This window comes from Nicotiana tomentosiformis, chromosome 2 (genome assembly GCF_000390325.3).
Source record: "Nicotiana tomentosiformis chromosome 2, ASM39032v3, whole genome shotgun sequence".
Lineage (NCBI taxonomy): Eukaryota > Viridiplantae > Streptophyta > Magnoliopsida > Solanales > Solanaceae > Nicotiana > Nicotiana tomentosiformis.
This window is the reverse complement of record NC_090813.1, coordinates 85,874,770-85,888,702: the sequence shown is the minus strand read 5'-3', so window position 1 is coordinate 85,888,702 and position 13,933 is coordinate 85,874,770. Positions and strand designations below refer to the sequence as shown.

Here is a 13,933-nt window from a genome sequence, read left to right as displayed (position 1 = left end):
CATTTTCAGAAATATCTTTCCATATCCTTCAACTTTTGCTGTTGAAGCATTTCCCATATAAACTGTCTCTCTGGGTTCAGCAAGAGCATAGGTAGCAAAAGCCTCTCTAACTGCACAAACATGGCGAGTGGCTCCTGAATCAAACCACCACAGTTTAGGATTTCCCACCAAGTTACATTCAGAAAGCATGGCACACAAGTTATCAACATCATCATGGTTTACTACCATGTTTGCTTGACCTCTTTTCTTGTCTTTCTTCGGAGCACGACACTCCGTAGACTTGTGTCCAGTTTTCCCACAGTTGTAGCAGTTTTCACTGAACCGCTTCTTGCTTGGGTTGTATTTCGGACCAGAAGCCTTCTTCCTCTTTTTGTTAGCTTCAACAATATTTGCTCCCATTATTGTTGAATTTCCACGGCCTCTCCTTTCAGCAGCTTTATTGTCCTCTTCGATTCTCAACCGAACAATGAGATCTTCAAGGGACATTTCCTTTCGTTTGTGTTTCAAATAATTTTTGAAGTCCTTCCACAACGGAGGCAACTTCTCAATCATTGCTGCTACTTGGAATGCTTCATTGATGACAAGACCTTCAGCAAGTAGATCATGAATAATCACTTGCAATTCCTGGACTTGGGTAATAACAGATTTGCTATCTACCATTTTGTAATCCAAAAATTTTGCGGCAACGAATTTCTTCATCCCGACATCTTCAATTTTATATTTCTTTTCAAGCGCATTCCACAATTCTTTTGACGTCTCCACGCTGCTGTATACATTATACAGATTATCATCCAGCCCGCTAAGAATATAATTCTTGCATAAAAAATCAGAATGCTTCCACGCTTCAATCACGAGAAAACGTTCATTATCTGGAGTTTTATCTGGCAGATCAGGAACATCTTCCTTGATGAACTTCTGTATACTTAACGTAGTTAAGTAGAAGAACATCTTCTGCTGCCAGCGCTTGAAATCAATCCCGAAAAATTTTCCGGGTTTTTCTGCCGGTGCCAACGCCGGTGTTCGACTTGTCGATGTGTTGGCAGTTACCATCGGAATAGCTTGGTTTTCGCTTTCAGTCATCATTTTTTCTGTAAAAGAATGACACAAACAAACGTTTAATACACGTTTTCAAACTGGGGTAAAAATCACGTAGATTTTAATATCCAACAAAACGCCACGAAGGCTTAACTCTCCAAAACGGGAGTACACAAACCACAAAGGTTTTAGTTTGCAGAATAATAAGAATAACACAAATACAGAAATTAATATTAAATTCCTTAAGATTGTTATTCCCGCCAATATTGCTGTATTTGTAAATAATAATTCTGTAAAATATAAGTTAACATAATGAAACAATAATAAATTCGAGCCCACTGAATTCACAGTATTTCCTTAAGGAATTTAATCCCCTCTTAGTACCCAAGGTAATGGATTATTTCCTCCCAGGATAGAACGAATAACACACTGGTGTAGCGGTACTTCAAACCCCAGTGTTTCAGCGAACACAAAGTTCGGTAGCAAATCACACTTACAGTTGCTTTGTTTGAAGTTAAAAAATAATGCAGAACGAAGGAGTATAAACTCAGAAAATCGTATGAAAATGCTGAGAGGAAGGAGTGCTAATGTATAGCCAATTTGTTGAGCGAATTGTGTGTTGTGTGTTGAGTGTCTTTCTTCAACATCTGCTGCACATATATATAGCAGCAAAATATTGAAGAAGACCAAACGTCCACCCTCCATGGTGGAGCAAGCATTACATGTTTGTGGAGCAAGCACTTTATATTTGTGGAGCAAGCACTTCATGGTGGGAAGAGCATTAGGCGGTTGCCAAATGGTCAATACACGGATTGGAAAATATCCGTTACAAATGCGGATAATCTTACGTTAATATTTACTATTAACAAATAAATTTGGTCCAAAAAATTAATCAATCAATTGATCATTTGACCAAATCCAAATCCAAATCCAAATCCTAATCCAAAGCCGAAGCCGAAGCTATAGCCGTAGCCGTAGCCGAGCCGAGCGAGCGACGACGACGACGGCGTGAGGCTTGCTTTCTTCTTAACTCTTTAAGAGCTACAAGAAGAGCAATTATATATATACCCACCAAAAATGTCTTCCTCTTCCAATATGGGACAATGTCTCATTGTCAAGAGGGAAAACTTAAAATTTTACTCAAAATTTCATTTTTCCTCCATTTTCCATTCACCCTCATTTTAAGAATATTTCATCTTAAAAACAAAACCTCAACAATAACTAACCAAACGACCTCTTACTCTTGACTATCAACTAACAACTTATGTACACCTTCTAGAACAATACCAATTAAATAGCCTTAGGTACAACTACATTAAGCTAATAATTTCTACACTCCCCCTCAAGTTGAGAAAAATATTTTTCATTCCCAACTTGGATACCAGAACTGCATGTTGTTGGTGTCCCAAAGCCTTTGTCAAGATGTCAGTTGGTTGCTCATTACTTCCTATGTGCGCAGTCTTGATTAGCCCCTCTTGAATCTTCTCCCTTATGAAATGGTAATCAATTTCTATGTGTTTTTTTCTTTCATGGTAGATGGGATTTGCAGCAATTTGTAAGGCAACTTTGTTATCACAATACAACTCCATATGCTCTTTAATGTCTACTGTTAGTTCCTTCAGCAAACCATTCAACTATGTCAACTCTGCCACTGTATGTGCCATACTTTTATACTCTGCTTCAGCTAAGCTCCTTGAGATAGTAGTCTGCTTCTTTGCCTTCCATGAAATGAGAGAACTCCCCAATTTGATACAGAACCCTTTAATTGATTCCTGAACATGGGACATGATCCCCAATTTGAATCACATAATCCATGAACTCTCTCTGCACTATTGTTTGACATGAGAAGTCCAAGTCCAGGCTGATCCTTAATGTATCTCACAACATGTAATGCAGCCTCATAATGAGACTTCTTTGGAGCATGCATAAATTGGCTTAGACTTTGTACAACATATGCAATGTCAGGTCTTGTGATTGTCAAATACAGAAGCTTGCCAACCAGTCTTTGAAAAAGACTTCTGTCCTCCAAGATACTGTCATCAGTATTCTCATTCACAATCTTATCAAATTCTGTGCTTGTAAGTTTCAAGTTTTGTTCCATTGGAGTCTTTTTGGGTTTTGATCCTAAGAATCCTGCCTCTGAGATCATCTCCAAAGCATACTACCTTTGAGACATAAAAATGCCTTTTGTTGATCTAGCAATTTCGATTCCCATAAAGTATCTCAACTCTCCAAGATCTTCCAGTTTGAAGTTCTGATGCAAAAATGCTTTTTATGTATTAATCTCCTCTTGATCATTACTGTAATAAATAAGTCATCTACATAGACAAGTATGAGAACAAATTTTCCATTAGTTGTTTTAGTAAACAAAGAGTAATCATGTCTGCTTTGATGAAAATCAGATTTGAGAAGTGCTTGTGCTAGCTTCAAATTCCACTGCCTAGAGGCTTGCTTCAAGCCATAGAGGGATTTGAGTAGTCTACATACCCTATGCTCCCCCTGGCTACCAAATCCCTAAGGCATAGTCATGTAGCCTTCTTCATGTAAATCACCATTTAAAATGCATTATGTACATCCATTTGATAGATTGGCCATTTTTTGAGTGCAACAACTGTTATAACAGTTCTCACTGTGGTCACTTTGGGCACAAGTGAGAAGGTGTCATGAAAGTCAATCCCTTCCTGTTGAGTATAGCCCTTTGCTACCAGTCTGGCCTTAAACCTTTCCACTGTGCCATCGACATTGTACTTAATTTTGTACACCTATGTACATCCTATAAGGACTTTGCCAGGAGGCAAATTCACTACTTCCCAAGTGTTATTTTGTTCCAATGCCTCAATCTCAAGTTTCATAGCCTTGATCCACCTGTCATCGTTTACAGTTTGAGAAAAATGAGGTTGGTTTAGTGTCAGAAGAAAATGAGGCTAGGTAGGATTGAAAAGTAGGAGAAAGATGAGAATAGGGAATGAACTGATGTATAGGATAAAAAGATGAAGTGGAGGCAGAAGTAGAAGGCAGGGGAGGATGCGCATAGTCAGTCAGCCATATAGGAGGTTTAGAGACCCTACCTGACTTCCTGACTTGTGTGGGAATGGTAACTGGGACATCACGTGAGTCTGGGGATACAACATGAGTGTCAGATGATGAATCAACAGGCAAAGAAGGAGCAGAAGAGGAGGAATGAGTAGGAAAAGAAGGAGATCTAACATGGGAATTAGAGAAAGAAGCAGGTGAGTCTGTTGAATCATTTGAAGGGTCAAGTGGAGTGGTTTCTGGTTCAATATTGGTAGAAGATTCTGGTGCTATGTTAGAAGGAGAAAATATATCCGAGACAGGGTGACTAGGATTTAGATCACGAATAACTAAGAATCCGTGTTTAAGATGTTTGAAAGGAAAGATCACTTCTTTGAATACAACATCCCTACTAATCATGAATTTGTTAGCAGCAATATCATATACTTTATATCCCTATTGTGTTGGTGCATACCCCATGAAGACTCCATGAATAGATTTAGGATTGAATTTATCATGGAAAGTCTTTGTGGCATAGCAAAGGCACCCCATTGTTCTCATGTGGTCAAAAGAAGGGGGTTTTCCATGGAACATCTCATAATGAGATTTTCCTTATAGAACATAACTGAGAAGTCTATTAATGATGTAGGTTGCTGTTAGAATGCAATCACCCCAGAATTTTAAAGGTATGTTGGCTTGAAATCTTAAGGCTTTTCCTATTTCAAGAAGATGTTTGTGTTTTTTCCCTACAACTCCATTCTGTTGTGGAGTATGCACACAACTGCTTTGATGAATTATTCCTTTGGACTTGAAAAGATTGAAACAAAGAGTGTTAAAAATTCATGTCCATTGTCTGACTTGACACATTTGACAGTAGTACCAAATTGGTTTTCTACAAGTTGAAGGAAATCTTTTAAAATAACATACACATCACTCTTGAGTCTCAAGAGAAAAGTCCATGTCATTCTAGTATAGTCATCAACAAGAGTTAGGAAGTATTTGAAGCCATTGTAAGTACATATTCTATATGGTCCCCAAACATCCATATAGACTAGTTCAAAAGAGCAAACAGACTTAGAAGTACTAATAGGAAACGGCAATCTAACTTGCCTAGAAAGAGGACAAATAACGCAATTACAAGTAGATGACTTAGACAAGTACTTATTTATTTCATGTATAGTTTGTAAGACTGTCATAGGGGCATGACCCAGTCTTTGATGCCACAAGAAGCTTGAACTTGGTTGATGTGAGACTGTAATACAATTGGAGGAAGAAGAGGTAGTAGCAGGTGAATGATTGAAGATGTAGAGCCCTCCTCTGAGTCTACCAATCCCCTTCACCATACCACTGAAGAGGTCCTGAAAGATAAAAAAAATTAGGATAAAAGTGGACAGAACTATTTAACTCTTTAGTGTATTTGGAGATAGACAATATATTATATCTGAATTCAGGTACATAGAGTACACCATGAATGGTTTTTGAGTTAAATAGATTGCAAGAACCAGTGTGAGTAATTTTGGTGCTATTACCATTAGGTAGATACACTGAGGAAGATTTAGGTTCAGGTATTTGGGTGATACTTGACAAGAGATTCAAGGATGATACCATATGATTTGAAGCACCAGAATCAATAATCCAACATCTATGTTCAGGTAGTGATTTACCTGCCATGTTAGCAACTTCTGCTGGCTGAGGTTCTTTATTTAAGAGCTTGAGAATCTGCTGATATTGTTCTGGAGTGAAAGCCTGCACAGTTGGAACAGTTGGAACATTCTGCATAGCATGTGCATTTTTTGCATTTTGAAACTCATGCCCTGCATTCACATTATGAGCCATAGGTCCACTATTGTCTTGTGTTCCTCTTCTCTTATTGTTATTGAACTTAAAACCTGGTGAATATCCATTAAGTTTATAATAAGTGTCCCTTTTATGTCCCTTCATCTTGCAATAATCACATAGCAATATATTGTTCCTCCTAGGTCTCATGTTGGAAGCATTGGCAGTTACAAGTGCACTGCTGTCCATACCTACAGGTGCACTACCTAGAATCCCATTCTATGTAGCAGATCCACTACTCATTCTCTGACTTTCCTCTTGAATAATCATGAAATATGCTTGATCAAGTGTTGGTGTTGGGTGCATCATCAGTATCTGACTTCTTTGTGGTGCATAAATCTCATTTAATCCCATTAAAAACTTCATAAGTTTCTGCTGGTGTAAGAACACAACAAGTTGTCTGGACTTCTCACAGTCACAACCAGGAAATAGGATAATCGACTCAAATTCATCCCATAGATCATTCAGCCTAGAAAAGTACACGGATATACTAGAGATTCCTTGTGTCAAGGAACTCATTTCCTTGTTCATATGGTAAATTTTTGTGCCATTCACCTTATCAAATCTATCCTTCATGGATTTCCACACCTTTTGCGCATCTGAAGAGTACACAATTCCTCTTCTAAGTTCTGGTGCTACTGAACTTCTTATCCATGACTGGACTATAGCATTGCACCGTTCCCATTGCCATAACCTAAAAATATCTTTCTCATACTGTTCTCTAGTATAAGTTCCATCTGTAAAACCTAGTTTATTCTTCACCAGTAGTGACATTATCATAGACCTACTCCATTCCGAATAATTTTCTATTCCAATTAGTAATTCTGGCACAAGTGAGATACGTAGCGTGTCCGAAGGATGTACATATAGCGGATCATTGCAATCGAGTGTTTGAGTGTTTGCATGTGATGATCCAACATCCGTATCAGGAGTATCGATGGCCATTTCAGCAAAAAGTTGATGAATTTTGAAGATTTCACAAGCAGTGAACAATTTCAGAAGAATAACGAAAAATTAGGGAAAATTAGAGATTTGGAAAAATTGATGAGATACTGGAGCTCGACTATCAGAATCGCATGGAGCCGGGCTCTGATACCCAGAGTCGAATGCAGGATTTATATTTTATGGGTTCAATTTTTAAAGTTTTAATATTGAATCCATTATATTTTTAAAGTTATGAGTTCATATCTACTATTTTTATAATTTAAAAAAAATTTACATATAAATTTTTGCTCCGCATAAAAAGTTATGGGTTCAATTGAACCCGCCGTCGACGTTCTACATCCGCCTCTGCTGATACCATGTCAAAATTAAACCCTAGGTCCGCCATGATTGAGCTCTTCATGAAGGTCGAGATCATAGATGAAAAGAAGAATAAGAGAAGAGATAGAGAAAGAAAGCTTAGCCCATTTCTTAACTGATTAAAATGAAATGTACTCTACCCATCTATATAACAAACTAAACGAGCTCTTACTCTTAACTATCAACTAACAACTTATGTACACCTTCAAGAACAGTACCAATTAAATAGCCTTAGGTACAATTACATTAGGCTAATAATTTCTACAAATTTTATTATATATTTTTGTTTTGAATCATCACTATGCGGAAAAAAAAAAAAAAAACACGAAGAAACTGAAAAAGGATATAGAGCTCACGTGAAGCGTGGTAGTTGCCAACTACTAGTTGGGGAAGTCGAGAGCGACACGACTTCGAACTGAATGACAAAAATACCCTTCCTTCTCGGAAATATCATGCATTACGCGGGTTGCCTTCCAGTTGTATGCTCCTATAATTTCGTTCATCACTATAAATACAATACCACATTTCACCCACTAATCTGTTTCTCCATCATAATTTACAAACTCTTCTGACTCTGAGAGAGAGAGAGAGAATTAAAGAGAGAGAGAGAGAGAGGATTTAAGAGTTAAGACGGAGGATTTTAATTTAATTGGTAGTCGATCTATGCAAACGAAGCAAGAATCGTCGATCAAATTGGGAGGAGTTGTTGAGTTGAAATTGGATGCTGCAGGTTCTGATTATGAGCTGGTTTGATAAGCTACGGTGTTCGTCCAATCTCAGCCGCTTCATTGCCGGCCTTCTCATCTTCATGCTTTATCATTCCAACCAATTAATTTCTAATTTCTTACTTCCTATACACCCTTAATTTCATTCATCTCATACGCCAAGTTTTCAATCTCTATTCTCTGTTTTTGCGCTCTTAGCTGTTCAAAAACAATCATTCCGATTCTTCCAATTCAAACAACCTCGCCGTTTTTGGTCACGGATAATTTCATGGAAATCAAAGATGATGATTCTGGCTCCTGTAATTTCCTTGACGGTTAGTTTCCTAATTTCCTCGAATTATATGTCCTTACTTTTCTTTCATTGTTATTTCGTTGCTTTTTCAGGAAATAATCATCCATTTTACCTGAACTGTTATGATCCTATTTTTTTTTTTTATATTAATGATTACTGTGTTTGATGTGATCTGTGCGAAACTTGTCCTATTTTATACTATGATACTTTTACCATTGCCGTGTTTAATGATTTAGTACTAAGTAAAGACACGCACAAACACACAAAAAAAAAAAAGAACATTGCTGATGATTAAATGATTGAGGTCATAGTAGTACAGGTTCTAATTCGGATAGAAATTTTAGGTTGGACATAGTAGAATTATCTTTCATTCGTTGAGTAATTTAACAAAAACTAAGATTGGCATTATGCTAGCAACATGTATTTCATGTGTGGACGTTATTATTAAATGGGAGTAATTCATGAATTGCCTCTGGCAAAATGTTGAACGAACAAGCACCATGTCTTCTTTCATATTTCATACGTTGTTGATGTTGGTTTGGCCTTGAAAGAAGAATAATCTCGACAAATATTGAGGTCTCGTTCAGTTTTATTTGACTTTAGGTTCTCTTTCAGAAAAAATTTCTGGGAGAAATATTTAATTCAATATATTCTATCACTAACAATATTATAATATAAATTAAAAAATAAAACGATACTATAATAACAAGTCAAAACAAAACGTCTTAAAGGGTGTAAATTCATCACAAAGTATTTTGCTTTATAAAAATAAAACAATACTATTATATGCTTTATCTTAACTCTTCACATTAAGTATTTTGCTTTTACTTTGTTGGAGCATTGAAGAACTTTATATTCATGTCCATCATAAAGAGTGTTGATATGTTTTGTTGCCTAATCTTATGATATCACCGATGGAGCTTTATCTGTTCCTTTCTTTCATTGATTGATTAGGCATTTTACCACCCCGCTTAGGTTGGCCGCATAGTTCATCTCCATCTGTAATTGTGATTGGTGGAGGTATCTCAGGCATAGCTGCTGCACGTTTCCTTCACAATGCATCTTTTAAGGTGGGCATACTCAGGATTTAAAACTCTTTAACATGTAACAACAACCTTTTACTCTTTCATTCTTAAAAGAAATGCTTCCTATATTTGTCCAGGTGCTCTTGTTGGAGTCACGGGATAGACTTGGTGGCCGCATACATACCGACTACTCATTTGGTTGCCCAGTTGATATGGGAGCATCATGGTGCGAAAATTTGATTTTCTTCTCCCAAATTGTCTTTCCACATCTGGAAGTTTATGCCTTTTAATCTGCAATTAATTGACTTTGATAATTAAATGTTTTTTCAGGCTCCATGGGGTGTGTGATGAGAATCCTTTGGCTCCACTGATACGTCGATTAGGGCTCACCCTATATCGCACTAGCGGTGATAACTCAGTGCTGTATGACCATGATTTAGAAAGGTAACCTGGATGACATTACATTGTTTAAATGATTTTTTTTCATGAATTAATTTGCATTTTCCCTCTTTTGTGCGCTATCCCCCCCCATAATGGGTGTTAAACTTTTACTTGCTATAAGTCTTCATCCTGATTCAACCAGTCAGAATATTGGCACTTACGAACTTGTAGTTTGTTTTCGAACTTCTTCACTTGTTTTCGAAAGTGTCTTTGGTTCTTTATACTTTAGTTCTTTTTGAAAATCAAAAGGACTTACAATTAGCCTGGGTGGAACAGATTTTAGTTGCCTTCAGAGTTCCCATATGGTCTGGTTTCAAAGCTTCCTGCATTTGCTGAATTTTTGCCTGTGCCTTTTATATTTATTTGTGCAAATTAACCAGAGAATGCTATCACGTCAGTCAGGAGCTTAATTGTGTTTCCCTTTCCTTTTATAGTTTCATGCTTTTTGACATGGATGGTCATCAAGTTCCTCAAAATACAGTTGTTCAAGTTGGAGATGTATTCAAGAAAATCCTCAGCGAGGTTGGTCTTTAATTTTAAATCGCTCGCCAATGCTATGCTAAGAATTTTTTAAAGAGAGAAATGATGATTATTTGTGTTGTTAATGCAGACCGAGAAAGTGAGGAATGAGCATAGTCATGACTTGTCGGTTCTTCAAGCAATATCTATTGTACTGGACAGGCATCCAGAGTTGAGGTATGAAGACAAAGTGCTTCTCATAGGACCTGCTATTGTCTGTTGAATGTGTAATCTAGTTATATATGCACATAGATATTGAGTTATTTGTGCTGTAGGCAAGAAGGACTTTCCCATGAGGTGTTGCAATGGTACATATGCAGAATGGAGGCATGGTTTGCTGCAGATGCAGACACGATCTCTCTGAAAACCTGGGATCAGGCAAGTGTTCTTTCATTTATTGTTATTAAAACAGTTTATTGGTGTTTGAAGCAGTTTCTAATTTCATTATCATGCTCAGTTGAGGTCTTATTTCGACATATACAAACTTCCAAAGGAATGAAACAGGGCTTTACAAGATATAGCTAGCAGTAGCTTACTTTGACTTATTCCCGCATTGCCAATTGGCACAACCATTTGATAGATATATCCTTGAAAATATATGATAAATTGAGTTTTTAGCAATATTGATGGTTATATTTCGCATGCAGGAACAAGTTCTCACTGGTGGTCATGGACTTATGGTGCAAGGTTACCACCCAGTCATAAAGGCATTATCAAAAGACATCAATATTCGTTTAAGTCACAGGTGCGCATTGGGTTTTTTTCTTTGTTTCTCTAGATTATCATACTCTTGTCAAACTCACATTGATGCAGCTACAATGACTGTTAAACCACAGATGAATTTTTATATTCCTATTTCTATTATAAGAAATGAGGTCACCTTTTTTATACCTTGTGGTTACTTGATTTCCGAAGAATATTAAAACAAAATGTTATTCCTTTCCTCAATGGGGAAATAATTTTCATGTTACACCTCAACAGCCGAAGATGAATATCTCCTCTGTCTTTCCCCCATAGTATTTCCAAAGCATTTAGTACTTTCCAGTTATTCTCTAGAAACTAATTAGTTTGTATGGATTTACTAGGGTCAAGAGGATTACGAATGGGTATAACAAGGTGATGGTTACAGTTGACGATGGGAGGAATTTTGTCGCGGATGCTGCTATTATAACTGTGCCTCTAGGTGTTCTTAAAGCCAACTTGATTGAGTTTGAACCAAAATTACCAGAATGGAAGCAATCTGCAATAGCAGATCTTGGTGTAGGCAATGAAAACAAGATTGCATTACGATTTGATAACGTATTTTGGCCGAACGTGGAATTGTTAGGTGTTGTTGCACCTACTTCATATGCTTGTGGTTATTTTCTTAACCTCCACAAGGCAACAGGACATCCGGTCCTTGTCTATATGGCTGCTGGAAGACTTGCTTGTGATCTTGAGAAATTATCAGACGAATCTGCTGCTGAGTTTGCAATGCTGCAGCTGAAGAAGATGTTTCCGGATGCTACTAAGCCTGTAAGTAATTTCTGCTCCTACACAAAGTGAGTTATAACTCTAAGCTACTGACATGCATGAGAAAGGACTGGATTTCTAAAGTGTTGCACCCATGCTAATTTATTTTGGTCTATATTTGCTTTAATTGGTGAGTGCACATCTCATTTTTGATCATTACAGTTTTGTAATAGCTCATTTACACTTCTTTAACCCAAGAAGGTAAAAAATCATATGCAGAAGAGAGAAATATAAAAATAGAAGGATAAATGAGGAAGCAGCTCCGTCAGCTGTCACTTTCATTAATTTCTTATTCTGGTGATGAAGTTTTTCTTTCTACACAGACTACAGAAGGGAAAGTGATGCATTTTCCCTTTTATTGATTACAACCAAACACCTGCATCTGCTTATCTAACACTCCTATAATGTAAACCTTGTTTAACTGAAAGAAACAGATAGTAGTTGTGCTGGTAGTTAATCATCTGGTACATTGTACAGGTTCAGTATCTTGTATCTCGCTGGGGTACGGATCCGGACACCCTTGGATGTTATTCTTATGACTTGGTTGGAAAGCCAACTGATGTGTACGATAGGCTTCGAGCACCATTGGGTAATCTATTCTTTGGAGGGGAAGCTGTGAGCTCGGATGATCATCAGGGGTCAGTCCATGGTGCGTATGAATCTGGAATTATGGCTGCTGGAAATTGCCGCCACCATCTCATCAAAAGACATGGAAGTCTGGAAATGGTTCAGGCTAATTCCTATAGGGAGGAAATCCTTGAAACCGCAGTTCCTCTCCAGATTTCAAGAATGTGATATGCATGCAACTGTGAAATAAAAGATTGTCTAAGTTTGAATTTGCAAGTTCCGTTTCACTGAACTTTTGCTCAAGCAGTTTGTCCAGTGTCGTACTGTTATATAAACGAATTATTATCTGAACAGGATTTGCAAGTTTCATTTCAAGTCACTTAGGTATTGTGTTCCAGCTTGTACTTTTACTTTATCCGTAGATTAATTTACGTATAAATAATGTTGTCTCCCGTTCAACTGAAATGCCAATTGTATCAAAGCTTTCAAATTGACCATATTGAGAGTTTTATTCGTACTTCTATTGGAACAATAAGTTGTTTATGATGTTTTCATTATCCTTGAACAGTAAAGTTTGGACTGCAATGGATTCGACGGGGGTATGTATTACGTCATGAAATGAAATACTGTAAATAATCTACTCCAAATTAGACCAGAAAATTATAACAAACTCATATAGTTGAACATGCTAAATTGCTAATAACCATAAGTCCTCTATGTTTTTCAATTTTCCATATAGACACTCAAAAAAAAAAAATTAAGTTACTATGATCTCCATACATTTGTGCCCTAGTTCCGTAGTTTGAAACAGGAAGTATAGTCAGAAGTTCTTTTTCATGAGTTCGAGTGATCACGATTAAACGTGCCCAAATATTAATAAAAATATAGAACCATGGAAATAAGTTCTTTTTCATGAGTTCGAGTGATCACGATTAAACGTGCCCAAATATTAATAAAAATATAGAACCATGGAAATCTTCTTTCCGTAAACGTATTTAGTAGATTATCAACTTTTAGAGGATTCAGATAGACCGAATTCCATATGCACACACATGAATTTACACATTAATATACTATGATGACTATGCTCAGTATTAAAAATGTTATACTACATCCTATGCTGCTATGCACACACACTTTCTTTTGAAATAATCAGACCGTTAATTGCTATAAACTAAATTATCATTAGAGTTACTTAACTCTTAATTAGGAGTGTTCATGGTTCGGTTTGAGTCAGTTTTTCCCTAAAAAGAAACCAAATCAAGTAAGTCGATTTTTCAAATATTGGAACCAAACCAAACCAATTGAGTCGGTTTTTTATCAATTCGGTTTTTGTCGGTTTTTCAGTTTTTTCGGTTATTTATCGGGTTTTTTTCTTAAATATGAGACATACACTACAAAACGCATATTCCGGCGACTACATTTTCAACGTAACACTATCAAATCAATTGCTATTTGAGAAATCTATCATTTTCAAGATATATTGATGATAATTGAATCAAACGGTGATGAATAATTTAAGTACTCAATTAAAAATCAATTATTTTTAACATGAAATAAATTCTTGTACTTAGTAAAAGAAAACTACCTATCAAACTAGAATGTAAAGACAAAGAATTAGATAATTATAATAGCAAAGAACTAGACTAAAAATACAAATGACTAAT

General features: G+C 36.5%; 2 protein-coding genes across 2 annotated transcripts; one reads left to right on the top strand and one right to left on the bottom strand.

Moving 5' to 3' along the window:
* Nucleotides 1–6,102: 6,102 nt before the first annotated feature.
* Nucleotides 6,103–6,828, bottom strand: LOC138905204 (uncharacterized). Its single transcript, XM_070193711.1, has one exon. The coding sequence runs from the start codon at nt 6,826–6,828 to the stop codon at nt 6,103–6,105; it is 726 nt and encodes a 241-aa protein (XP_070049812.1).
* Nucleotides 6,829–7,725: 897 nt separating this feature from the next.
* Nucleotides 7,726–12,783, top strand: LOC104093043 (probable polyamine oxidase 4). Its single transcript, XM_009598759.4, has 10 exons — nt 7,726–8,224; nt 9,157–9,272; nt 9,365–9,453; nt 9,558–9,671; nt 10,103–10,190; nt 10,279–10,364; nt 10,463–10,565; nt 10,835–10,932; nt 11,273–11,702; nt 12,177–12,783. Exons 1-10 carry the CDS (start codon nt 8,179–8,181, stop codon nt 12,492–12,494), a joined length of 1,488 nt encoding a protein of 495 aa, XP_009597054.1. The 5' UTR covers nt 7,726–8,178; the 3' UTR covers nt 12,495–12,783.
* Nucleotides 12,784–13,933: the final 1,150 nt, after the last annotated feature.